At 42.6% G+C, this 27,545-nt stretch overlaps 2 protein-coding genes across 5 annotated transcripts in view; one reads left to right on the top strand and one right to left on the bottom strand.

The window, feature by feature from the left end:
* Window positions 1–27,545, top strand: part of Mcm9 (minichromosome maintenance 9 homologous recombination repair factor) — an 81,422-nt gene that overhangs the window by 1,247 nt on the left and 52,630 nt on the right. For 3 of the 4 annotated variants that reach the window (XM_019210802.2, XM_019210801.2, XM_033763200.1), the window contains exons 2-7: window positions 653–973; window positions 4,353–4,669; window positions 5,180–5,261; window positions 7,995–8,195; window positions 11,507–11,632; window positions 15,042–15,161. In XM_019210802.2, the coding sequence (XP_019066347.1) occupies window positions 670–973; window positions 4,353–4,669; window positions 5,180–5,261; window positions 7,995–8,195; window positions 11,507–11,632; window positions 15,042–15,161 (1,150 nt within the window). In that variant the 5' untranslated portion in view covers window positions 653–669. The remainder of the gene's footprint in view (window positions 1–652; window positions 974–4,352; window positions 4,670–5,179; window positions 5,262–7,994; window positions 8,196–11,506; window positions 11,633–15,041; window positions 15,162–27,545) is intronic. The other variant, XM_033763201.1, reaches the window with a different exon arrangement.
* Window positions 18,760–23,387, bottom strand: Asf1a (anti-silencing function 1A histone chaperone). Its single transcript, XM_010644958.2, has 3 exons — window positions 23,235–23,387; window positions 20,541–20,717; window positions 18,760–19,150 (listed from the first exon to the last, which is right to left on the bottom strand). Exons 1-3 carry the CDS (start codon window positions 23,370–23,372, stop codon window positions 18,938–18,940), a joined length of 528 nt encoding a protein of 175 aa, XP_010643260.1. The 5' UTR covers window positions 23,373–23,387; the 3' UTR covers window positions 18,760–18,937.

Below are 27,545 nucleotides of genomic sequence, written 5' to 3'. Positions count from 1 at the left end.
TATATATATACACTCTCGACAGCTGTTTTTGCTGAAGCTTAATCTAAGAATGTTTTCCTAGATTAAGAAGAAAAAGTAGGAAGCAAATTCACCTCCAAATAAGCATTTCTAAAGCTAATCATCAATTAGTTGTTAGAACTGTCATCCTGATTAATAGTATACATTCCATTTATGTATCAGGATGCAAGAGTGCATGTGTGTACAATTAAAGAGAGAGAAAAGTGGTATTGCTTGTGTAGGTGTAAAAGCCAGAACCATGGTCCTTGCAAAGAACTCCACTGGGAACAACTTCAGCCAAGACTGGTTATACTTGAGAGCAAATATGTGTCTGTGGAACATGATCAAATTAAGACTGGGGACCTTTTACATATGCTGCATGAATTATATTAACATAGGATTAATGAGGAAGAAGATGTAGGAGAAGGTACGAGAGATGAATTTTGTTTTTTCATAATCAGTACATCTAATTCTTTGAATTAAATTTAACTTATTTTAAAGTACATGTTATATAACTATACCAGGTAATTCAGATTTAATTTTAAGGTCTGAATTCAGGTTATAATGTGATTATAGTGCGACCCAAAGCCAGGATGACCTATTACCAAAAGTCTTGAATATTGAAGGTGTAATACCATCCTTCCTTGTTCTTCAGTAACCTACATTCTCAAGATGAATAACGATCAAGTGGCACTGGTGGGCCAAGTGTTCGAGTCGTATGTTTCAGAATATCATAAGAGTGACATCATTCAAATCTTGAAGGAGGATGACCAGGATGCCCATTACCCAGTGGTGGTTAACGCCATGACCCTTTTTGAGACCAATATGGAAGTTGGGGAGTATTTCACTGTGTTTCCTGATGAAGTACTGACGGTATTTGATAGTGCCCTGCGGAGGTCAGCCCTGACAGTTTTCCAGTCCCTTTCTCAGCTTGAGGGTGTTTCCATGAAGCACAATCTTCATGCCAGGATATCAGGTAAGTCACATAAGGACACTGTCGTGGAATTACTTCATGGAATTACTACCGTGGAGTTTCCTGTGAAGAGTGGAAGTAAATATAGCACAAAAGGATTCAGAGTGCTCAGAAATAATTGTTTATGCTAAAAATGTATGTCTCCTGGAGCTGACGATCCTTCTAGCTCGGAGTAGTGATGATCTTCTCTGGGCATCGAAGGTGTGGAGATGCACTACACCTGTGCATCTGTGTGTGTAAGATTGTATATAACCTGTGCAGCTCTTTGAGCTTTTGTGACTACTGACTATAAAAGAAGCAGTGATACAAGAATCAGAAAAGTGACCTTCAAAGCTATTTTGGAAAATTAATTAATTTTATATGTTGAGACTGTTTTTATTTTCATTGATTTTATGCTGAATTGGCCCTAGTGCCATGAACTTTTGTTTCTTCTGGGATGGGTTTTCTCCGTTGCAGCCTCCTTTTTTGGTTAGGAGCAGTTCATTGGCTTCAATATGATCCTTTCTGTTGGCAGGGGAGCTCAGGTACAGATTAATCTGAAGTGCAGTCACCTCTGGGGTGCACTCTTCTTGGGCTTGTTCAGTGACTAGAGCACCTTTCTGGAACCTGCTTTCTGTTTCAGATAGTTCCCATTTTATAAAAGGAAAAGGCCTTCTTTCGACTCGGTTGCCCCTTTCCTCCACCCACTCTTCTCTCCATAACCCAGTACATTCCCTCTTCAGCACAAGAATCACCCCTTCACCTTTTCAGCACTGTCACGAAACAACTCTCAGCAGTGTTAGCATTATGGCTTCATGGCCAGGCAGAGGGTGCTTTTCAGCCTTTTTCTCTTCCGTCATTTCTCTGCCAACTTTGGTAGGCTGACTCTTCTGCCTTTGTATTCTCCATCCTCAATCAACTGCCCACACGCTTCCCTGCCTCACCTTTTGGCTCTGGGTTTTCCACCTCCACTGTGGGCTCCTTTTCTTTTAACTATGTGGTTGCCTTTAGTCCTTGACGTTCAGACTTGGCTGTCTCTTAGGTCCTGCATCTCTTTCTGTTGTGTAGCATCAAGTAGCGTTTTTCTTTTTTGGGCCAGAACTTGTCTCTTAGTCTTAGTCTCTTAACTTGGATATACTGTTGTTGGTCAGATGTCTATGACAGTTATGTAAGATTTCATTGATTACATATGACTCATTGAAAATCCCAGGACTGCACTCAGTTATCCCAGGGAGTCCAGTTTTATTGGACATTGTGCAGAATGATGTGTAACACTTCCCAATACTTAAAGTTTCATGACCTTGATTTTTATTAAATGTTACTACATTGACATTGAATTAAGCTTAGTGATCAAGTTGCATATGAAGCAGAACTGGGATCTAAAAATGGGGAATAGAAGTAGGGTGCAAAAATGATATTTCTTCGGGCCAGTGAGTATTTTTAAATCCAAAAAAATGGTTATTTAGTATATGTGCTGCCGAAGTGAGCACAAAAAAATTGTTATTTAAATAAACTGGCTTGACCCATATTTTTTTTCTTTTCCTGTTTGCCTTCCTAATCTTTTTTAGAAGTAATTATTGGTAGGTTTCTGTTTGTACTTGAAAGAGCAAATTGGGTTAATAATCCTGTTTCTCATGTGAGTAGCCTTCTGTATATGTACATTAGAAAACAATGAAGAACTGTTTACAAACAAAAATAATTTTTAAAAGTTATTTTAGTAACTGTGTGATCCATTAATTAAGATCTTAGGTTTATGCTCAAGGTAATTGTAAACAAATACTCAAACAAAAACTTGGACAAGAATATTTGTTGTACCATTATTATTATTTATTTATTTATTTATTTTGGTACTGGGGATCAAACTTATGTCCTTGTGCTTGCCAGGGAGGCACAGTGCCACTGAGCTAAATTCCCGGCCCTGTAGTAGTATTGTTTATAATGGTCTCCAAATGAACCCCAAATTGTTTCTCACCTGATGAACAGATAAACAAAATATTGTGTAGATATACCATGGAATATTATTTAGCTGGATGCAGGAATGAAGTTCTGATATATATATGTTGCTAAGCGAAAAAGAGCAGACATGAAAGACTGTGTATTTTATGATTCAATTTTTATGAAATGACCAGATTAGTTAAGTCCATGGAGCCAGAAATTAGATTAGTCATTGCCAGAAGCTAGGTACAGATTTTATTTTTGATGTTTTAATTAAGTGTTCCCAAGGAATTTGGAAATAAGAGAAATAAGTTTGTGTCCTGAATGTTAAATGTAACGCCTGCACAGAATACACAAGAGATGCACAGTATTCTATGCAAAAGTGTAGATCCCTTGGTGGCAAAATGTGGGACAGTTTGAATTAATGTAAATAAAGAACATAGCTCTTTGATAAGAGAGCTTCCACGTCAGCCTTGGAAGCACAGAAAAAGGAGCCAGAGAGACAAGTGTGGACAGTGCCTGCCTTGTTTATCACTGCCGAACACAGTGTGTAGAGAGTTGTCTCACACACAGAACATTAACATCTGTGGCCCATGACTGTCACGCCAATTTCCTGTCCACTTAGTTTGCTTTCTTTCCCCTCCAGGCCTTCGGACCACCTTCTGATTGCTCTTACTAGTGCTGTTAATGTGATCACTAGGCTCTCAGAGTGGAGGTATCAGCAGGGAGGAAAAATGCTGTACGTAGACACCTGAAGGGTTAGGGTGGCTCCCGTGGTGGCTTCTCCTGAGCACAGTGCTCTGACAGGTGGGGCTCCAGTGTGCACCTAGTGAGTGAGCCCTGGGAAACTGCAGAGACAGCCACAGCCATCACAGCTGGCATCTGCCCCACATGCATCAGTCAGATGAGGAACAGGGAATTCCCACAGAACACTTTCTTTGGCATTTTGTGTTTTCTCAGTTGCCTGTTTTCTTAATGTTGAAAGTCGTAAGGTTTCAAGGCTAGAGCAATGTTGAATGAATTTCCAGGTAGTGACGTGTGAACCTAACTGAAGAAACATGTAACTTGGTATCATGAAGTCTTTGGTCATTAGGCTGCCATCTCTCTATAACTCTGCTTTCTCATTTGCTCAGAGAACATCAGTCAATTTTCTATGTAGTAGTAGGCAGTATTTTCTCTGTTAGTTAGGGCTGCACTTAAATACCACATTTAGGTCCTGCTGCAGTATCTCTCTTATGAGAGTCAGTTCTCTTTTTAAATCCTAGTTATACTATGTTCTTTAGCAAGAGTCTGTTGATAACTCTTATTTGAAATCTTCTATTTCTTGAGTTCATAATCCGATTTTTTTTTCTTAAGGCAGAAAGATTTGTTTCCCTGGAATTGTAATTTCTTCCCAGAAATATCAGAAGAACACATTTCATAGAGTCAGATCTCAAGGTATAAGTGGGCACTGCTGTTTTTCCATCAGGTTTGCCGGTCTGTCCTGAGCTGGTGAGGGAGCACATCCCTAAAACCAAGGATGTGGGACACTTTTTATCTGTCACCGGAACAGTGATTCGAACCAGTCTGGTGAAGGTCCTGGAGTTTGAGCGGGATTACATGTGCAACAAGTGCAAACACATGTTCATGCTCAAGGCTGATTTTGAGCAGTACTACACCTTCTGCTGGCCATCTTCCTGCCCCAGCTTGGAAAGCTGTGATTCCTCGAAATTCACTTGCCTCTCAGACTTGTCTTCAAATCCAGCTAGATGTAGAGATTACCAGGAAATAAAAATTCAAGAACAGGTAAGTACTGAAATAAATGAGAAAAGAAACAAATTTGAAGTGGTTTTCTTCCATGATCAAATTGCCAGGATTGGGGAAGACCAGATGAATACAGGTGGAGTTGAGCATCACTTTGTAGATCAGTCTTGGAACTGCTGCCCACGTATCAGAATATAGCTAAATAAGCAGGAAGTAAGCAGTGAAAGGCCAAGACATCATCCCCTCAGAGTCTTAGATTCAGACCTGTCTTAATCCGTAGCTTCTGTAAGCGTCCTGGGTAGTGGGTACAACTCTGTCACATCTATATTCTAGTCAGAGAACAGGAAAAAGGAAGATGGGCAGTGTACCCTCCATCTCACTAAGTCTCCATGGAAACAGTGTCCATGGCAGCCCTCTGGACATGCCTACTTAGGTCTCATGGGCCAGAACTTAGTTATGTGGCCACACCTGCGTATAAGTGACCATTTAGAGAGCACATAGCCCCTCAGCATGTCTTTAAGCACACTCAGTGTGTATTCTTTTCCTTGCTAGGTTCAAAAGCTGTCTGTTGGAAGTATTCCACGATCTATGAAGGTTATCCTAGAAGATGACTTAGTAGACAGCTGCAAATCTGGTAAGAATGAACTATTTGTTTTCTGAGACTGGGTCTTTCCAAGTTGTGCAGACTGGTCTCGACTTGTGGGTACAAGTAGTCCTCCTGCCTCAGCCTCTTGAGTAGCTGGGGCCACAGGTATGAATACCACCATGCCCGGCAGGAATGAACTTGTGTTAGCTTGTGTAAAGGTCTGTGTAGGATTAGGAAAAGCCACCTTCAATTTTCTCAGCAATGTCTGGCCAGGGAGTGCAGAACGTAGTTGCTCCCCTTGTGAATGGAGCTTGGTGTAGAGGTAGCAGGTGATGAGAGGGAAGAGCAAGCTGCAGCTGGAGACCCAGTCGGGCTGCGTGTTCATAGATAGAGCTGACGGCCCAGGGCTGGCTGAGTTAAGCGGCAGAGCTGGAATGGAGTCCGCACCGCAGCTCTGGCTCCCAGGCGTTCTCACTGCGCCGCAGCATAGCAGAAGCAACTGCGAAGCAGTGTAGTGAGTGCCGTGCACAGACGCGTGCTGGATTGCAGGGCACGATGTCGGGTGCGCCGCAGAGTGGCGCTGTGCCTTCAGGAAGGGAGGCGATGGTTCCTCCGCCTGTGTTGCCACTCCAGGACAGATGTGTGTGATGTGCTCTCCTGTTTGTGACAGCAAATGTTTCCGTGCACTTCCTCTGAACTGTGCTGTTGTGCACTAGCAAGAAGTCTAAGCTATCTTTCAAACGGCATTAATAATAAGGGTGGAGGAAGCAGTCAGTCAACAGCAGTTTTTCATTTACCCATAGCTATAAACCTGTGGGAGTCAAGAAATGTGAGTAGTGTAATCTTTGCCCTTCAGGAAGTTGCGGCCTGGGTAGGAACCCCAGTTTGAAGTATGCAGAGTCCTGAAGTTGGAGAGAGACACATCTGATTGGGGTGGCTGCAGTCAGAAAGGTGTCATGAAAGTCAGGCGTGCGAGGTTACTGGGTTGTTCAGAAGTAAAAGTTTTGGCACCCTTGACAATGATGGTTTAACACGTTTAAAATGGATAGCTCTTGACTTGGCCGGTCATTGACGATCACGTTAGCCTGCCATTCCACAAGCATTGAGTAAGTGCAAACATTCACACACATTCAAGGGTACAAATGCAAAGTGGGTTTAGTATTGTAATAGCTGTAGCTTCTTGAGGACTGCCTTGGTTCTTGATACTGACATGTAGATTCTCACCGTGGTCCTGTGATGTAAGTCTGCTCTCATTTTGTGGGTCAGGAAACAGGCTCAGGAAAGTTAGATGACTTGTCCAGCATCACACAGCCAGTGTAGTGGAGGTGAGGTTTAAGTCGAATCTGATGAGAGTCATATTTCTTGGCCCCCTTCTGTAGTCCACATTATCCACACAAGCACTTGCCTATTGAATTCAGATTGTTACTAATGGGTACTATTGTTAGAGTTAAGTTCCCCAGTTGGCTCATGTAGAAACAACCTGAATATAATCCATTCAAATGACCACAGCAGAGGACTGTTCTGAAGAAATGTTTACAGGGCCGGGATGTAGCTCAGCAGTGCCACACTTGGCTGGCAAGCACAAGGTCCTGAGTTCAATTCCTGATACCAAAACACAAAAACAAACAAACAAAAACTAGTAAAAGTCACTCTGGTCACCTTCATCTACAAGATTTGGGGCAGACAGTATAGTAAATGATCATTATTCCCCATCAGCTTTGAAAATCCTCCAAGCAGCAGCAGCTTGGGAAAGATCCTAGAGACATGGAAACACCTTGTTAGTGTATGTGTCACCATCAGTGTGAGCATCCTTTACGTAGAACCATGCGCTTAGCATCATAGATGCTGTGCTTCAGGAAACCCACAGCTCTGCATGTGCACACTGCACTGTTCAGTTAGAGGGAATGGCGTGTGCACCAGCAAGCAGCACACAGTGAGCACAAAGGTGTGAGCATGAAGGAATTGACCGTAATTGGGTTTGGGGCATGTCAGAGTGTGACTGAAAATTGAGGTGGTTGGGTTTGTTGTTTGGGCTCCCTTTTCCCCAGTGCCAACATAATGAATGCGGAGCATTCACAGATTCTTGTTACCTGGTGCCTTGCACAGGGTGTGATAATAAGCATAGAAGTCATTGTTCAGTGAACGCCTATAAACCACCCAGAGCCATTTAGGAAATGTGTGAAAGTCTCATATCCTGCCAGCCAGGAACAGGAGATTTTCCTCATGTAAGAAGGAACCACTGACAAAGAGCATGCTGAATCGCCATTTTGTACTTTCGTGGTTTGAAGTAGAACAGGTATTCATTGATTTCTTAGCTCATTCCTTCCTTGGCTAATTTAAAAACAGAAGCCACAAGTAAAATGTTAACAGACGTGAAAAATGAAAATGAACATGTAAGAAACTACATGGGGTACCTGCGCACCACAGGGTGACTCTGGTTTCACCTTCTGGTTGCAGTTCCCACTTTCTAGATGAACACTAAATCACTGCAGCCTTAGAGAGAGTGAACAGGTCACCAATGAGTAAGTCACACGGGAAGCCATTTTCCCAGGGGAGGACAATGCTGTACCTGCGTGTAAGAATCATGTGGCATATTATTAAAAGTGAAAACACTCACCTGACCTTCTGACTGTGCAGATGGAGTGCCTCTAGAGCAGTGGCAAGAGTCAGGCTGCTCTTTCACCCCTAGATTGTTTCTGGGTGAGCGTAGGGAGTGGTTTGTTGCTAATTTCTGCCCAGCACATGTAACACCACCGTGGACTCAGGTGTGCTCTCTCCCAGGAGATGACCTCACTATCTGTGGGGTTGTGACTCAGCGCTGGAAGCCCTTTCATCAAGATGTGCGTTGTGAAGTGGAGATAGTCCTGAAAGCCAACTACGTGCAGATAAATAATGAGCAGTCCTCCGGGGTCATTGTGGATGAGGAAGTCCGAAAGGAGTTTGAAGAGTTTTGGAAATGCTACAAGGGAGACCCCTTTGCAGGTGTGTGGTTAGGGCATGAGCTCAGGTTTGTTACTAGCGGGACGTTTGGACTCTAGTGATGTCTGAGGCTTGGGGACTGCCAGCCTCATGTGTGCTAGGAGTCAGGCTCTGTCCCCACAGTAGCACTACTGAGCACCTAGGGCTCTGGTCTCTGTCCAAAGCCCTTTTCTGGCATTGTTTTCTCTCCTTGGAGATCTTTCATTTTTAACAATTAAACGCTTGTTATGCTGCCAAAACCGTTTCTCAGTGTACTCTCTTTTACCAATTAAAATGCAATTCCTCAAGAAGAGAGAGCTCCTCCTATTAGTATAAAACCTTATGGTATTGCATTCAAACCATTATCTTTTAGTGTATTTTCAACAATAAAGACAACTTTCTGCTGTGCTCGCTGAAGATTTTAAAAGAGGGAGTCAGTAGAAAGAGGGATGAGAAAGCGAAGGTGCTGAGAACAAATTCCGCCATCACAGCACAGTGCTAAGAGGTCAGCGTCCAGAGAAAAGACGACAGCATCGGGGTTTGCAGAGTGTAGTTTATTGGAAATCTGCAAGTATATAAAACACCAAGGCAATCTTCTTGTTTTCATTCTTGCTTGTAGACATCTGAGAAAAAAATATATTGAAGCCAGTATTAAGACTATTTTGAATGAACTTTTCCTCAGATCTGTGTTGACTATTCTTAAATCACATGCTGAACTAGGTAGATATTATTTCATAAAATAAAGGTTCCATTTGCTTATGTATGGACAGTTTGCTTTTATTTTATGGAATTTTAAAAACTGATGTATGAAGACATATGTAGTAGTTCCTGACCTTTTTTATGTGACCTAGGTAGAAAAGAGCCCACAGACCTCAATACTTTGACCTCGTTAAGTAAGCACTTTATTAGATAAAAAGAAGTAAATATAATAACTATGAGAAATAGAAGTAGGAAGACAGGTGAGGCAGTATTTTTCTTTTGGGTATGAATGAACTTCCTTAGTTTCCTATATACCAGGTACCAGGGCACTGTACCGGACTACTTCAAAGTATGTGTGAGAGAGAGATTGAGAGAGAGAGAGAGAGAGAGAGAGAGAGTGTGTGTGTGAGTGTGTGTGTGTGTGTGTGTGTGTGTATGTGTGTGTGTGTGTGAAGGAAGGAGAGTTGAATGCTGTCTAAAGCTAGAGATTGCTTTATCACTCCTCTTTGAGGTTGACTTGCCTCTGGGTCCTGTGGGTATTGACTGGGATGTGGCCCAAGGGTTTGATTCCAGTCTGCATTGCCCTCAGGGACCCTTCTGTCCTGGCGCCTGGATGCTGCTGGAGAGAATGACAAAGTGGGGTTGCTGTCTGCTGGGCCTTCTGAATCCACCCTTGGGTGATTCAGTTATCTTAGATCAAAGCGATTTCTTCACTAAGACACCTGAGGCTGTCCCATTAGCATGGGTAATCTTGACCATCGCTACACTACAGAGATGTTCTGTAGCCAGGAATTTGGGCAGGATGGAGAGACAGGGATAGTTTTTCCCTTAATGCATTCTCTTCCATGATACAGCTATGGAAGCTTCTGCTGCCTTGATGCCGGGAATCAGCCTAGACAGCGCATTGAGGATAGGGCCCTCCCTTCCCTGTTCCTTTCTCTGTTACTCTAGCCTTGCCTTCATAGTAGAACTTTGTGCTGACTACACTTGAGGAAACCTGGAGATCAGAGATAAGCACCGATAATTCAGGAAATAAAAATTAATAGTTAAGAAGCTCCCAGTGCATGCCAGGTACTGCTTTTTCTATGTGCCGCACACTTACTAACTCCTTTAATATTAAAAAATCCTGTATGGCGCAATCATCTCCATGTAAAGATAAAGAAATGGAGGCTTGTGAAGCTCACCCAAGGTTAGCCCTAGTAGAAAAGGACTGAGATTTATTCCAGACGTGAGCCCAGAGCCTGTGCCCTTTACCACTGTGTTCCGTAACAGTTTTGGCTTGGGTGTCTTCAGGTTAGTTTATTTATCCTTTTTTGTTTGTTTGGAGTTTTGTTTTTGTTTTTGTTTTGTTTTGTTTCATTTTAAGACAAAGTCTGGCTTTGTAGCCCAGGCTGGCCTTGAACTCCTATTATTCCTCCTACCGGGACCTCTGGACTGCTGGGATTACAGGCTGTTTGCTTACTCTTACGCTAGCTTTGCGGGCCTGTCCTTTCCTTGTGCAATCCCTGGATTCTGGTCAGAACTGACATGCTTGCTGTGAGGGCTTATCTCCTGGATTCTTGACCTTTTCTCTCTAGGCTGTCTCCAGAAAGGGATGGATTTCTTTTGGCTTTATTTCTGGACTTCTGGACTTCTAAGTCTTCTCTCTGGCCCCTTCCTATAAAGGATATTCTCTCTCTCCGCCATTTCTGTGCCTTTGTTGGCTCATGCAGGTCCAGGAGTGAAGCGCAGTTGTAAAATGAGTGCTTAGTTTGCTCAAGGCCCTGGCTCCAATCTGCAGTGTCCAAACCCCCAAACTCAAGTTTGATTTTATAGAGGGCAGCCTTTGTATTTGGGGCTGTCAGTTGTGGACAGGCTCAAGGGAAGGCCTGTTAGAACCATGTAGATGAGTTAGGCCAGTGGCTGATGGAATGCTTTATCTGTGAACAGCAGAGGCAGATTCTCACACTGAATGCTTTGTTGTTTCTGAGAACAGAACTTAAAATAGCGATAGTTTTTTAATTTAAAGTACACTAAAGAATTCAAGAGCTCTAGCTCTTGCTAGCATTGTAGTTTGTAATGATCCTTTTTGAGACCTGATACTCCAGTCGCTTACTTCAAAAGGAACAGAATTTACCAAAGAGCCCAGAGTAAATGCTGGCCTGACTTGTAGGATGGGTTGATTTTCCTTTTCTCCTTTCTTTTCCACTTTTGGAGGAGCTTAGAGAGTTCCAGCTACCTCTTTAAAGGTTCAGGCTGTTACCGTCTGACTTGCTTTTGAGATGCTCCTTTGCCTCAGCAAGGGGAGCAGTTTCCCCAAAAGGACCATGGAGAGTACAGCTGGTATTATTTTAAGGAATAACACTGGCCTGGTGAGTGGTAGATGAGGCAGCAAAGATTGTTTCTTCACGTCCTTTCTGAAATACAATGGAGTCCTGGAAATGTAAGCAGATATCACCCAGAAATGAAAAGCAGACTTTCCGACTTTTAAAACTCAAACTAGTTGTTCACTCTTTAGTAATTTGGGTTGGCCTTTCTGATCACTTTAGATTTATAGAAAGAGTATATTTATAGGAGGGTGGTCAGTTGGGATAGGAAGGTTTCAGTGAGAGCTTCTTGGAAGCAGTTGATGAGTGCTGACCTTTCTGCTCTCCCAGGAAGGAATGAGATCCTGGCCAGCTTATGTCCACAGGTGTTCGGGATGTATCTGGTGAAGCTTGCTGTGGCCATGGTCCTGGCTGGTGGGATTCAGAGGACTGATGCTACAGGAATGCGGGTCAGAGGTCAGTACCTGCTTAAACTTCCTGAGAAATATGAAGGAGAGAAGCTGGACTTTTGTTCGTGAATAAAACTACTTGTTGAGCTTTACTATCTAGAGGTAGCCTCTTATAGTTGGCAGTTGTCTGAGTATTTCATACTTGGTGCATCTCCTACGTTTATTAGAAGTAACTTTCTCAAATTCCAGAAAGACGGAAGAAAGAAACCCTTTTATCAGGGGGTATATACTTGTGCTGTAGCCTGTAAAGGGGCCTGAAGGAATATCCTCACACTCCTGTCACTGTGTCTCCAGAGCCCTGGTCTCTCCCCAAGAGGACAGCGTTAGAGTCAGTGCATCTTAACTCTGCAGTCATTTCCTCTGACCTTGGGGTCTCGGGCTGCTTCTCTCAGCCATGTGCCCATGAGCCCTCTCTGCCAGCAGACAGCTGACCTGCCACCTGCCTGCGGAGATAACTGATCATGTGTGGATGGCAGGAAGCTCTTCTGCAGCTCACACAACTGATAGAGCTGAGCATCCCTCCTATGGGCCATAATAGCCTGAGAGTGAACCTAAGGAGTAAAACATTACCTAACAGGGCCTCCACAGCCAGATGGCCCAGCACAGAATACTGTGGGGAAAGGTTATGCATGCTGTGTCTGTCTCAGTCACCTGTTATTTGCAAGGTTGTCCACTGGATGCTGAACTTAAATAGGAGTTTCCTGTGGAAATTCTTGAGTGTCACTACTTGGCTGGTGAGCTAGGATATCCTGTGGGACAGTCATGTTTATTTATGGTATATTTGAAGCTAAGAGCACATAATTATTTTAAGATAGCTGTTTTACTATAAAACTACTAAAAGGCCGGGAATTTAGCTCAGTGGCTCTGCCACCTGCCTCACAAGTGCAAGGTCCCAGGTTTGATCCCCAGTACCCCCCAAAAAAAACTACTAAAATTTTCATAAAATGAGAATGTTTTCACTTAGCTAGTAGCATCTTAAGCACCTCAGTAGTTATAAAGCACTTAGAGAGTCCTCCACACTGAGAGTACTTAAATAAAAGAATATAATCCTTGTATGACTTGTGTGGAAAGCCTTTATCACAGTAGTTTGGTATTTAAAAAGATAAAATCAGAAGCTTTATAAACATTTTTTAGTGCTCCACCCAGCTTGAACCACCAGTGGTACACACATGACTGTCCCATTAGACAGCTTGTACCAGTGGTGCTAAAAACAGATCTAATCACTTTTAGCAAACTTTTTACTGATAAAGTTAATAAAAAAAGTCTGTGAATGGCCTGAATCTAGTTAGTTGATTAAAGTAGAATAATTACTGTCCAAATATAAATATTAATCCTATTCATACCAATTAAAATTATTACAGTGATCAACAAGTTGATTTACTCCATTAAAATTATATTTGTGAACTTTCAAATAATTTATACATAAAGGCGGCTGATTTGTGCAGGGTGTGCAGAATGTTGTAACACATCTGACTTTATTTTCAGCCACAGAGATATCCATTTTTTCAGGTAATTTTTGGTAACATCCTTTTCTTTTGGTTCTGGGGATCGAACTCAGGAACTTGTGCTTGTGAGGTAGGCGGTAGCACCACTGAGCTAAATCCCCGGCCCGATAACATTCTTTACATTGCTTATACACATTTCTTGCAGCTCCTAAATAAGCTTTTATAAAGTGAATATTTTTCTCAAGTAACTGGTGCATGTGGTATTTCCTCAGAGCTTAATAGTTTATCAGTAATTAATTCTCAAAATTTTAACATGGAAATCTTACAAGGACCCCATTGCTAATGAATAAAACATGCATTTACAACTGCTGTACCACACATGAGCTGTATTATATTTCTTACACCAGTTTAATGTTTTCTGGAAGGAAATGTAATATGATGTGCTCAGGTCTGCTAAATCATTGTCTTTCTTTGCATTGTTATAATCCAAGACCTCCTAAGAAACGGTGTAAGCCGCCCAGTGGGGCAGTCAGTTCAAATCAGAGCTGCCTGGCAGTGAGACATAGGAGTTACAGCTCTATCGTGAATGTGTTAAAAGTCAAACATGGACCCAATCATCTGGAAAGAACACACCATCTATGAATAGAATTTAAATTTTAAATATCACATTCAGCAGTTAGATTATTGTATTCATGACAGGTAACTTTTTCTAAAGATTTTTTAGTTAAATCCTTTCTTGAGTGACTATATAAATTTATACATCAAAATTACCACATAAGGCTAGGTGTTGTGGGTCACCCTTGGAATCCCAGGACTCAGAGGCTGAGGCAGGATTTTGAGTTTGAGGCCAGCCTGGACAGCATAGTGAGACTTCCCCCCAAATTATATAAAATGCAGAAAGGGAGATCAAAATATATCATAAATGTTTTATTATTTATTTATTTATTTGTTTTTTGAGACAGGGTCTCACTATGTAGTTGAGACTGACCTGGAACTCACTATGTAGCCCAGGCTGGTCTCAAACTCACAGCAATCCTCCTGCCTCAGCCTTCTGAGTGCTGGGATTACAGGCGTGTGCCACCATGCCCAGTTTACCATGAATGTTTTATTTATTTGTTTTATTTTTTGGTACTGGGGATCGAACTCAGGTCTTCGTGCTTATGAGGCAGGCAGCAGAACCACTGAGCTAAATCCCCGGCCCACCATGAATGTTTTAAAGAATTTTATTATAGTAAAAAAATTGCTACTAACTAACTCTCCCTCCCTCACTTTGAAGATATTTATACCATCATTCTTGCTACTTTTTGAAGCAGTTCTGAAAGTCCTCTTTCATGAGTCTGAGGGGTGATAAAAAATTTGGTGAATAGTGCTGCCAAGTGCCATCCAATAGAATTCATGCTGATTAGAAACCTATGCTGTTAGCCCGGCATGGTGGCGCATGCCTGTAATCCCAGCATTGGGGAGGCTGAGGCAGGAGGATCGCTGTGAGTTTGAGACCACACTGGGCTACATAGTGAGGTCCAGGTCAGTCTCAACTACATAGTGAGACCCTGTCTCAAAAAAACGAAAGAAAAAAAAATCCAAAAAACCTATGCTGTTTCCTCATCATCTTACTTATCGGCTCTGGCACCGTGTGACTTTTGGCTCTTCCCTAACGTTAAAATGATCATTAAACAGTAAACATTTTGAATTGATTCAGGACTCTGCGGCAGCCACAACAGTGCGACTAAAGACACGAAATAGGACTCCAGCGCTGCTTCAGAGAGTGGGAGAACAATGGGATGCGTGCGTTTGAAGTGAGGGGTGATTTTGAGGGAGGTTAATGGCTGTGTCCTTTATTGTAATAAATTTTAAAAAATTAACATTCACCATATTTTAAAACTGGGCGTTCCAAGTGGATTTTTTGATTGGTTATATTTATTTGTGGCTCCTTTTGTAGAAATGTAAAACTTGGTATTTCCTTTTTTCTAGGTGAATCTCATCTTCTGTTGGTTGGGGATCCTGGCACCGGGAAATCCCAGTTCCTCAAATATGCAGCCAGAATTACACCAAGATCTGTGCTGACAACAGGAATCGGATCTACCAGTGCAGGTATTTTATGTAACAGCTTCAAGTAATTTATTTTTACTATGAAAGCTAACACTTTTTTTTTCCATGATGAAAGAATGAATACCTATAGGATAAATTTCAAACTAATTTTTTAAGAGTTACTGCCAATTGAAGGAAATATGTAATATTGCTTTTGTTGCTCTAAGAAAGTATTTTATTTATTTATTCGTTTATTTATTTATTGTACGGGGAACTGAACTCGGGTCCTTGTGCTTGCAAGGCAGGCCACCGAACTGCTGAGCTAAATCCCCAGCCCTAAGAAAGTATTTTAAAAGCTCTCCCTTCACTTATTTGTGTTTTAGTTTAAACAATGCTGTAATTTTTCTGTGATTACTTTCATACATATTTATCCAAGAAAATGTACACATCATCTGGCATTTTATGAAAACTCAGCAAACAGAACATTCCAGTAAAAAGAGAGAGGACATTTTACTTTACAAGATTAGATAGCCAAGAGCTTAATGAGCCTCTCATACTCCTGAATCTCGGGCAGTAGCAGCTTGTAGGTAGAGATTTGTCCATTGGTGTTTGTTTATTTGTTTGGTACCCGGGATCAAACTTGGGACCTTGTTTGCAAGGCAGGCGGTGGCACCACTGAGCTAAATCCCAGGCCCTGTCGATTGGCATTTGGACAGCACACTTCCCTGTGAGCAGGGAGCATTCTTTGTACACTAGACTTTTCAGCATGGAAGGGTAAAAAGCCTTTGTAGATAGTCATAATTTTAAAGTGACTTAGGGGACTTGAGGGAATTTCATTTTTAAAATGTGTTTTGATGCTGCTTTATATTTTGATTGGAGTAATATTTTCTGCTAAAAAGTGATGTTGGGGTTCATACACTTTAAGTATATAATTTTCTTATTAAGGGAACCTAACTTCCATGGCCTACCCTCAAGCTTCTAACGAGCTTATCCTTTAAAACTTGTCATACAACAGAACATGCTGCACTGCTACTGGTCCTCTGTAAGAGCTCTCAGGCTTCAGGATATAAATGTGACTGGCTAGTCCGTAATAAACACTGACAAGGGATTTGTGAGTTGAGAGATGTGGACCAAGTTCAAATACTGGAAGGAAAGTAGGCAAGAATACATAAACAGTACTTCTGTGCACTTTCAAATCCTTATGATCCAAGGTGCTAAAGTTCTGTGAAAGGTGGTATCAGCAGTAAGAAAAGGGTGTTTCCCAAGTGATTACAGGGAATGTTTAAGTAACAGCATAGGAAGTCAACAGACTATTTGGGACATTTCATAATGAATGGCTGCTCAGTAAGTGTTAATAAATTGTGTAAAAGTGTCAGCACTTTTTATAAAAAGTCTTAACATGAGAAGAGACAGTGTATATAAGCCATGTAATTGTGGAAACTTATTGTTACTTCTGTCCCCATCAAAGGACAAGAGTAGCCTTTCTTTAACCTCTGTACTGCAATTCAGTAGGAAGTTGTACTGCACACAGTAAGGATGCATAAAAGGGTAGATTTTCATGAAGATTTTTAATGTAAATATTTACTTGGGTTGAGGGGACATGCTTTATTTTGCACCATGGATTATAGTTTAAAAACAACAACAACAAAAAAAAAACTGCTGCCACCAACTTTCTTGGTAAAACTAAAAACCTCCAATTCTAAAACAGAAACCTAAGGTCACATAAGGTTAGGAGTGTAAATTCATCCTGCTGACCTAGACTTTCATGGCTTTCTCTGCTCAAATTCTGCCCTCCTTCCTTCCAGCCCACTGACCTATCTCTTCATGGTAAATAGGCTCCTGTTATATTTCCCAGACAAAACTACTCACCATCATCAGAGGCAGGGGGACAGATCAAAGCCTTCTCGCTGATTCAGATAGTGTCTGAAGATGAGGCCAGTTGGGGAAAAAGTACATGCTCCTTTTTTCCTAAAATCTGAATCTTTCTACTTTATCACATTGTATTTTAACATTGTCTTATATAGCCATAAAATTTAATAAAAGGTAATGAGCCAGGAGTGGTGGCACACACCTTGAGTTCAAGGCCAGAATGGGCTATGCAGTGAATTTAAGGTCAGCCTAAACTACATAGTGAGACCTTATCTCAAAAAACCAAAAGTAGTCATATCCCAAACTTATATGAAAATGGTTATGTTTGCAGATTGATATAAAAACCTATTTGATATCATCACAAAATGATCTTTATAATTAGAATAAAAATTCAGCAGTGAATTGCTTAGTGATGTGGGTTATGATTTATTTCTATAAGCACATATTTTGTTCCTGCTATATTAATCAGAGTTCTTTGTTGGAAAGTTTATTTTCACTTAATATTTTAACATTTTAATTGCAGTTAGACAAAAATGAGATTTTTTTTAATATACTGTAACCCTCTGGCATACTTTACTTTTAAAATCTATGAACTGTGTTGGACAATATTCTAATCTAGTGTATTAAATTTCAAAGTTTAAGAGTTAGCAAAACTTTGCATCATAAATTCACTTTAGAATGACAGGAAATATATACAACTTAAGAGTCTGTTCTTAGACAAATGCCTTTTCCTTAAAATAAAAGCTTTGGGAAGTGCAGTATAAAAGTTTTAGATATGAAGGCACTGCATAATCTGTATCACAGGGCTGTCTTGTTAACAAGGGTCAAATGGAAATATTCTGCCCTGAATTTAATGGGCATAAGAAACTTTTTCAAAGAAATACCTAGCTTCCATCACAGAAAAATAATGGTTAAAAAAAAATAACCATTTGGTGCATTTAGCTAATGCAGTCCTTTCCAAGACTGCTGTTCAGAAACTGGTACTGGAAAAGCTCTAGGAGGTGCCCGCCACACGATGCTTGGCTTACTCTTTACGAGTTTAAGAGGGGTGGTGCAGAGGACTACAGGTGGGCAGTAGACTTCTGGTCACTTATGTACTGTGACAAAGCCTCTCCCAGTCCAGTTTTTATAGACGTACTGCCATCAGCAGAGGATCTGTCATAAGAACTTTCTAAGTTTACAGTATTTTTATGAATCTGCTGAACAGATTTGAGCCACTAGTCTCCTGTTCTTAAATTGAGGGAGTTCGCATCTGTTCTTCATACATTGAAATCACTGGACAGTACTGATTAACAACCCACGTGCTCTGATACCCTAAACTATTATAAAAACCATAGCCAGAAGATCTTAGGAACATAGTCATGTTCGTTATAATTGTAGAAGTGCTGTCCACTATTGCATGAACAGTAATAGTAGCCACAAGATGCTTTGTTTTCGGGTGGCCTGCAACCACCGAGTCCTAAAGTTCTTGGTAGCATATAGCTGGCTGCAAATTCCCTTTTCAAGGGCATGCTTTCATTATAAATGCAAACCTTCCCCTGAAATTAAAACTACACTTTAGGTTTTCATAGGAAGAAGCATTTTAGTAGAAGTGAATTTTGTTCTTTCAAAGGCCAGTAAAACAGTGGTCCAAAGATTATTGTCTAGGAGGCTAAGACAGCTTTACAATCTAGTCAAAAGATTCATATTTTTTATAAGTGCTTTAATTACATATAAAGGAGAAGAAAATAATATATATATGCTTTAATCAGGTTAGTTCCAGAACAAATAAAATAACGCATTAGAGAAAAAATTACTTAAAAATAGTTGTATTTATATTCCACAATTTGCTCAATACTGGTTTTCTTACAAACTTTCTACAGGATGAAATTCTTCACATTGTGTCTTGACTATGTACTTATGGAATTTCAGGGAAATAGTTCTGTCTGTGTAATAGCTTAATCTGTACTAACGGGATGGCAGCTGGTCAATCACATGCAGTCCATGTGGGATTCTAACATGACGTTCAGCGAGTTTTCTGATGTTGACCACCCCTTTGACGCTGAAGGTAGGGCATCTGTTGACAGAAGTGACTGTAGATTCGGATTACTGCTCTCTGCATCTTCCAGTTTTTCTGTGTTATCTTCCCAGTTAATGTGGAATCTTGTGACCCTGGGATTAGATGCCAAAATGTTCCTTTGAAGCTAGAGGAAAGAAATGTATAAATGATAAACATTAGGAGAGTTAGATTGCTATATGCGAATAGAAGTGTGACAAAAAGGTTCTTGATGTTAGTCCTCCTAAAGGGATAAATTCACAAAGTACAAGTCAAATAAAGCACTCTGAAGTATAACCAATCACTAAGGAATAGCAAAGAAATCATTTCAGCAAAATGGAAACCTAGGGCCAGGAATTTAGCTCAGTGGTTCTGCTGCCTGCCTGGCAAGTTCAAGGACCCAAGTTTGATCCCTGGTACTCCCCTGTCCAAAAGGAAACCAGAGAATCTGAGGGAATTTATCCAGATATTTCACAATCCAGCACCTCTCTACTTTTTCTTAAATGGGAAATAAAGTTTTTTTTTTTGTCTTATAGATGTTTCAGAGGATGTTTTAATTAAACAGTGTTCAAGGAAAATGAACCTTTTCCCCAAGTACAATTTCTCATGATTAGAGGCTTCCTACCTTTCAAATACTAGGGTTTATTCTTAGAAACAATATTCTAGTTCTCTTTTCTGCTACCTAAGGTGCTACACGTGAAAGTAATAAACTGGACCAAAACAAGGCCCTGCACACAGGGTGGAAAGCATTCCTGCCCGATGATCTCAAAAGAGACCTTTCTGTTCTGCTGCCATGAATTTTCCTGCGTGGTCTGGCAGACAGAATACCACATTCAACCTCATTTACTTTGCACCCTTACAAAATTGGGCTCAAATGGAAAATCATCAGGTACAAAATATCTTTGAGATCAGTGCATCAGATTTTTGCTTCTCAGAATTTAACCTGTTTACCATCATTATTTCTAAGACCTTTAGTTTAACCTCTAAGAACAGCAGATAGAACAGAGCATGTAAGGATACAAGCATAGCAGCGTTCATGAGAAACAAGCAAAACTCCCAACAATTTTAGGAAGAGTAGACAAAAGTACTGACGAATCCATCCAGCAGACAGGAGCTTGCTGTCTAAAGGCTACAAGGGCTGGGGATTTAGCTCAGTGGTTCCGCCGCCTGCCTCACAAGTGCAAGGACCCAAGTTAGATCCCCAGTACCCCCAAAAAAGTAGTATAAAGGCTGCGATGCAGTGAGTCCTGATGGGTAGGAAATGCTGCCAAGGGCCACACAGAGGCCTCTAAGGACAGGAGGCGCTTGCACCTGCCTAAAACAGCAGGATGCAGGGTATCTGTCCCGCATTGACTTCTACCGACTCACACAGATGCAGGGCTGGAGGTCGTCCATGCCACAGAACCAGGATCAACCTGCCCAGGTGGCACAAGGACTTCAAATTTGTTTCAGAGCTATTTACACAGTGTCCTGTAAAACAGCCACTGCCTAAACACCCTACAGTATAAGTCATTAAAAAAGAATAGTAAGAATATTACCTTAGAAAAGTCTGGTTTTACTGGCGGATTTTCCCTTAATTCTGTCTCCGTATATTCATTATTTACATAATAGCCAACTCTAATAAATTCTTGACCTCGGTAGGTGCAAGTAATTAGCACAACGGTGACACCGACTGCATCTGCATCTGGAATGAGTCCCGGGTTGGGTGCGTCGGCCTAGGACGAGTAACACACAGACAGGCGATTAGTGGCGGCCAGGTGGCCCTGCAGTGCAGGGCTGTGCGGCACAAGACGTGCGAGTAGCGCCGGGAAGGGAGCTTGCCTCTCCGAGAACGGCTGTCACGTCTCCGCATTCTGAGCTGCTCGGCACTGGGGCATTACTGCACTTCAGAGGGCAGGCAAGAGGCTGTGCTACTTGTTAAAAACCTTTTATAAAATGTTTAAGCAGTCAGCAGTCTTACTGATTCTTCCTCTTACTGATTCTTCACTTAAATCCAGAAATCTCCAATCATCTGCACACAGCCCATTTGTGGACAGCCAATGTTTATTACACTGTTTTCCCTCTCCTCCCCAGGACACATACGTTCGCATCCATCCATCCATACGTCACTCACATATATTGGAGATGAGTATAAAAGTGAAAACAGGAGAGTAAATAGCTATGCACCAGAGCTGCACGTTGCAAAGAATTGGAAAACGCAGGACGGGCAGTGCGGGTGAAGGCTGGCTGCCAGCCTGGGGCAGCCGTTACTGTGTCCACCGGGACACTGCTTGTCTTGGCCCACTGAGCACCAGCCAAAGGCTTAGCTGGGGAGCGTTTCTGATAAGGTGGGGATGGCACAGGACGTCTACTCAGGCATTAAGCTGAAAATGTCACCCCAGCTTCCTGACCTCCCGCATCTCATCATTCTAAACATCTCGTTTCTGATGGCTAAATTCTTGTTTTCTCTCTGGAGTATTGCTGAAACTTTCTAACAAGTCTTCTAGCCCTAGCCTATCGTTTGCACTGCTACCAGCATTAGCATCCAAATAGATGTTTCTGTTCTCTTGCCTGTTTTTAAAACCTCAGATGATTATTCCTATTTCTAAGGAATACAAAACCTAAGTTCTTAACTTCACTCAGAAAGCCCTTCACAATTCATCTCCATCCACACCTCCTGTAACTCCATGCCTCTTTCCTCTTCCAGACATGAGTATGCTGATAATCTTCACATCTCTGTGCCTTGAACCTAGTGCTCTCTCTCGGCCTGAAAGGTCCTTCCCTTACATCCTGAAAAATTCGTTTGAAATCTGCATCAAGTGTACCTCCTCAGCAAAGCCCATTTTAACTCAGGAGGTAGAATCAACAGCTTCCTGTTTTGTCTTTGCTACTTGACACACATCCTCTACTAGTGCATGCCCAACATCCTACGTGTGTTTACTCCTCAGGCTTCCCTGCCAGACCCATACACTTTGTCCAAGGCAAGAGTTCCATTCAGTTTTATCATGTGATTTTTGATGTAGCTATGAGCATTTAGGATTTTGAAATTCACTTCTACTCAGTTCCTGTCCTGAAGGGCTTTATGATCTCTTTGGAGAGAAGAGGGTGGATTCAGAGAACTTCTAGATGATATGCTGTTTGCCTCAAGAGACCCTGCATACCCCCTTCCAAGGGATTAGGTCACACCTAGGACACCCATAGGATTCTTATGGACCTGAGAGTAGACAGATGGGAAACATTCAGCTCCCTAGTGCACGGAGCTCCCCTCACGTTGACTCCCCCACTCAGCAAACAGGATACAACTGGAATAGATTCAAGTAGAGAAACCTGCAGGTCTTGTATGATAATGTAGCACAAAGAAGTAATGGGCAAACACCTCTGACTTAAAAGAACCTTGCTAGGCAGGGTTGGATATCTTCCTGATGGCCTCTGACCCACTTTTGAGAAAGGCATGTTTATTCTGAGGTGAAACGGCAGACCAAGAGAATATTAGGGCAGTTTGTTTAAAACACCAAAGGCCACCAGTGCCAAACTTACGGCACGTGCAGCAGTGGGCTGTTTGCATCATTGAAGCTCTAAAAGGTTTGCCATCACAGCCTTAGGCGCTGTTGATATTGGTGAATTCTGCAAAATGCATAGGCTAAACATGGGACCTAAATCATGCTGCACTTTTTGTTCTTTCTGGCAATTTATCACTGGAAGGCAGTATTTGTTCATCAGTTTTTCTCCCAACTGCACTGTAAGACAAAAGCTTAGGATAGTGTTCTCAACATCAGAAAGAGAGAAGGTGCTCAAGGGTTTATTTCAAACTCAAAGCATTTATTAGTAAGTTTTTACAGTAGCATACTAGCAGGGTTATATGAGACTGGAAAATGTTAGACATCTGGCCCACAGAAGACCCCAGAGTTTGCCACCATGTGTACCTCGATACAACCTAGGGCTGGCTGTACACTGCACATATAGAGAACACAGCGCTAACATCTCTCAGCACACTCAATCAAAAATGTCACTTCTTTTAGACAGACTGAAACACAACAAATGCAGGTCAGAGTGGAAGAGTTTAGGCAAGAGGCGTTTAACATAGAAGGAAATGGATAAGACTCATGAGATGGTAAATGCAGTCTTTAGAAACCTACTTGATGGGAAGGATTTAGCTCAGTGGCACCAAGCCTAAGTGCAAGGTCCTGAGTTCCATTCCCTGTTACCAAGAAAGAAACCTATTTGGCATACACACAGATCAAGACCAGTCTTACCTGAAATACAAACATATGCCTTCCTGCAGGAACAGGACCCACCAAAACAGAGTCTAGAACTTGATCATATTCTTCACTTTCCGCAGAACCCACATAGATAATTTTCCACTCCAAGTCTAGAGTTAAAGGACAAAACATTATTTCAGATCAGTAATTATAGGACCAGATGACAATCAAAAAGCTTGCTGATGTACACTTTAATCATTCACTGGCTGCTCATAGCAGAACATCAGAAAGGCACTGAAGTGCTTCCTATAATATTCTTTATGAGAGTTGAAATGCTATCAGCACTGTCCTGAGGACTCCCTTCCCTGAGTGTGCTGAGACATTCTTCAGTAAAGGTCCTGGGAACACCCATCAACTTCCCTGTAGTATTTCTTTGGCTGTGGAACCCCTCACTCCTGTGTATGGCATCTTTAACAACTCAGCATGTGCTGGAAGGGCTGCTCTGAGATCCAGATCAGCACAGAGGAGCAGAAAAATCATCATTAGCAGACCTTCCTAGTGCTCAGAAGTCAGGGGCTTCAGCTCATCGGACAGACAAGTGCTGGGACATCGTCGCTTCTTAGAGCTGAGACTACAGACCAAAGGCACTTGCTGACAGTTCTGAGCACGGAGGCAGGTCACTACGCGCAGTGGGGCTTCTCCTTGTAGGAGAGCCAAGATCCTTACATCCCTGACACATGTACATGGAGATGGCGACCAGTGGGGGGCGACAATCTTGTGAAGCCTCGAGCTTTGCACGTGATTGAATCCAGCGGACTTTATAAGGCACCTTTCATGGCATTTTCCAAGGAGCAGAGATGAGTAAAACTGCCGTTCTTTGAAAGAGCCTCCTCTTTAGTAGGGCTGGAAGACAAACTACAAACACTAATCCTCTCCAGACTTCCTTATCCCCTGAGGGGAAATGGCTCGGGCTTGGCCAGCCAGGCTCCCAAAAGCCTGAGTTTTGGGATCTTGGGGCCTGGAGAATGTAGAGAAATAGCACAGGTTCTACAGTACTTCTCCTTCACCCAGATTATTAACTGCAATTCACTGGACTCAAAGTTAGGTTTCCACTTCTTCGAAGAGTCAGTAGTGACTCCCTGCCGTGTCATGGCTCTATCTTAGACCAAGACCACTTCTATTTCCAGCTCTCAGCACATTTCCAGATGCAAGTTCCTGCCTCTGATGCCTCACAAGATCTCCTGTCTGTTGACAGAGCTGGGGAAGCAGGCCTTTTGAGTATCTAGTCTGCAAGTGCAGATGCGGTCAATGAGGTAGGAGCAGGATCAAGCAAAGGTGCGGTGGGGGGTGTGTGTGTGTGACTGGAGCAGAAAGAGAAGAGGGGGAGGTAGCGTCAAGGACCAGCACTCAAACGGAGTGCGCCACGGCTGTGCGGGGGGGCGAACCGCAGGTTTTCCTGCACGCCAGGCCAGCACTCTACTAGGGAGGCCCAGCCCCAGCCTTATCAGAGTCTGAGCAGTGGAATGGCAGGGATGCAGCCTTTGGTGCAGAGGAACGTTCCAGCTGTGGTGCTCTGTAGACTGCAGGAAGCCAGGGGAACACGAGGGTATCTCAGCAGTGGAGGTACGAAGTTATGTTGGACTGGGCCAGGATCGTGTGTGGACATAAATTCTGTGCAACAGCAGCCGCTGTTTTTTTGCAGGGGCTGAGGTGAGGAGGCAGATCATCGGGAACTGCCTTAAGCATGTCTGAGGTGTCTGCTAGATGTGTAGTGGAGATGCTGAGCAGCTCTTGTGACATGCGGAACTGGCAGTGACACATGCAAAGCCACGACAACATGGGATTCTTAGGGAGTGAGGCCAGTAGGCCAGGGAGCTTGTGGCCAAGGTGGTAGGTGACCCAAAGCCAGGTAGGAAAGGGCTGGGAAAGCCGTAAATGAGCCAAGGGAGAATACAACAACTGTCACCGAGGCTTTCATAAAATGTTCACTTTGTATGTATTTGTGGCATGTTTATAATGCTCTCAGACTCCTACCTGGTATAAACCAAGTTGGCATTTGTGGTTAGACACAGGAACGTCGCTACACTTACAAGTGCTGGGCCTTGGTCCAGCTGCTCTACACTGTTGTTTATCCTCAGCAGCTCTACCCTATGTGTGATTGTGCAACACAGCATTTATTGTATGTTGTAAATAATATGCAGACAAGAAAGTTCACACTCGAGAGGTTAAGCTACCCAAACCACACAGCAACCAAGCTATGCTGCCACAACTCCAAAGCCTAAAACTAAGAAATCTCTCCTAACTCAAATCAGCAGTGGGATACGGGTACTCAGTCCCCAAGGAGGGAGTCATGGAGACCAGAGGGAACGAGGCAGTTCTACCTTGATGAGGAAGCTCTGTGACCCAAGAACACCTGCGCGTTGCTTTTATCCTGTGAGATGTGTAGCAGCTACTGAGTTTTAAATGGTCAGTACTGTTTCATAATTATTTTCATCTGTTTTATTGTATTTATTCTGGTGGCACTGAGGACTGAATCTAGGACCTTCCCACTGAGCAGTATCTCCTGCCCCTTTAGTTTGTTATTTTGAGACAGGGTCTTGGTCTTAAGTGGCTAACTTGCTCAGGCTGGGGTCAAACTTGCAATTCTCCTGCCTCAGCTTCCCAGAGAACTGAGTTTACAAGCATGTCCCAACATGCCTATTTTATTTTTTTTAACCTAGGCTTCATTCCCTAATCCCTTATCTTCCAGTGAGGAAAGGAGAAGGTCAGATGCTTCGCACAGGTTACCACTGAAGATGTTAATTCATTTATTTCAAAAGTTAACTAATTCTTTCATTTAATTATGGTTGTCCCAGCCTTGAAAGTGCAGTCTCTCCATTTGTGGTGGGGTACCTGAGGAAAGCCAGCAGGGCGACCTGAAGTGAATTACACTCTTGGGAAGACCTGTAGGCTAGTGGACAGCAGCCTTTGGAATCAGAATAGAATAAACCTGAAGTTTCTAAGTATAACGCACTATGTATCACTCTGTCGCGCTGTGAACGCTCAACTATCTGTAGGTGTAATTACGATGCATCTCACTGCGCGTAGGGACGACAGAAGTGACTTCTGTAGGACTGGGGACCAAGCACAGAAAAGCCTGCTTAGATTTCGACCTCCCCTTGGTAAACCTGTTCTCCATCATGGATTAGAAAGAACCCAATTATCTGAAGAGGGAATGCTACTTACAGCTTTTTCTACAGGCAGCTTTTACGGAAAGTGAAAGTATGTGGGGACTACTGGCAAAAAGTATGAAAGTGACTGAACTGTGGTTTGGGGCTTGAGACAAAATAATTTATGAAAATTCTCCTGAATATTCTATAATTTAATTTCAGGAATAGATTTTTTTTTTTTTTTTAAAGAACTACATACAATACAAAAGAATGAAACCTACCCGGGCCCCACGCTAGGTAAATTTGATTTCCTTAATCCACACAGCCTCTAGGTGGAGTACACAGGCACGGCACCTTTTCGCAAGGTTCCTTTGCAGCTTTGAAATGACTCAGCTTAAAATCTTTTCAGAAGTACTAACTAAATGCCCGGTGATGGTGTGGGGCGTGAGGTGTCCAGTGGAAGTTGGTGTGCTCTTGCCATCCTGGAGGCTGGCCGGCTGGCTTCCACCAATGGCGGTGCGAGAAGAGCCAATGGAAAGGCTCTGCAACGTCCCAGCCGGTGCTCGGTCCTCCGGCTGGAGTCGCTCCTAAAATGGAGGCGGTGAGATGCAGACCAACCCGGAGGACCTGCGGGCCGGCTGCTCGGGCCTCTCCACCTGCGCGCCGCACCGCCCTGGAGCTCTGGGAGACAACTGGTTTCAGGGTAGTAAGCGAAGCGCCTTTTGTTTTATCCTCAGTGGCGTATTTGGGAAGTCCTGCGTTCTAGTACGTCAGTCTTGCTTCCAAGTGTACACACGGGATCTATGCTCTACAAGCACCGGGACGCACTGAGGTGGTGACTGCTTGGCCGAAGGGACAGGGCAGTCCTAAGTGCACGGGACTGTTACTTTTCACGTTCGTGCAACTTTCAAAAAAGTTTCCTGCAATGAGCATATGTTGGCTTTATATTTAAAGTCAATATAAAATATTTTAGAAGTGAAAAGCTAAGTTTTAAAATGAAAAAACTGCTTTTCGTGCCGTGGTTACCCTAATAGTCTCAGATGAATTTTGTCAGTAGACTTGTAAGTTCAAAAATGCTGCCCGGGTCAGCTGGAAATTAAGTGAGGAAGTTAAACTTTTCCTTTTCACATTTTGAAAATGAAGCGCTCAAGTCCTTCGGCAAGACTAAGAAAGCGGCCCCGTCCGATGCGGAGCGCCGGGCGTCCTGCAGCCGCAG

The sequence above is a fragment of the Fukomys damarensis genome, unplaced genomic scaffold, assembly GCF_012274545.1.
Source record: "Fukomys damarensis isolate Sample0158 unplaced genomic scaffold, DMR_v1.0_HiC HiC_scaffold_14, whole genome shotgun sequence".
Classification (NCBI taxonomy): domain Eukaryota; kingdom Metazoa; phylum Chordata; class Mammalia; order Rodentia; family Bathyergidae; genus Fukomys; species Fukomys damarensis.
Note: the sequence above shows the minus strand (reverse complement) of the source record. Positions and strands in the feature narration are given on the sequence as shown.

Coding starts and splice junctions, on each gene's coding strand:
- Asf1a (XM_010644958.2), bottom strand. CDS start 23,372: ATGTTTTGTCCTTTAACTCTAGACTTGGAGTGGAAAATTATCTATGTG. Junction 20,718..23,234: donor GGCATATGTTTGTATTTCAG/GTAAGACTGGTC, acceptor TACTCGTCCTAG/GCCGACGCACCCAACCCGGG. Junction 19,151..20,540: donor TAAAACCAGACTTTTCTAAG/GTAATATTCTTA, acceptor TCTTTCCTCTAG/CTTCAAAGGAACATTTTGGC.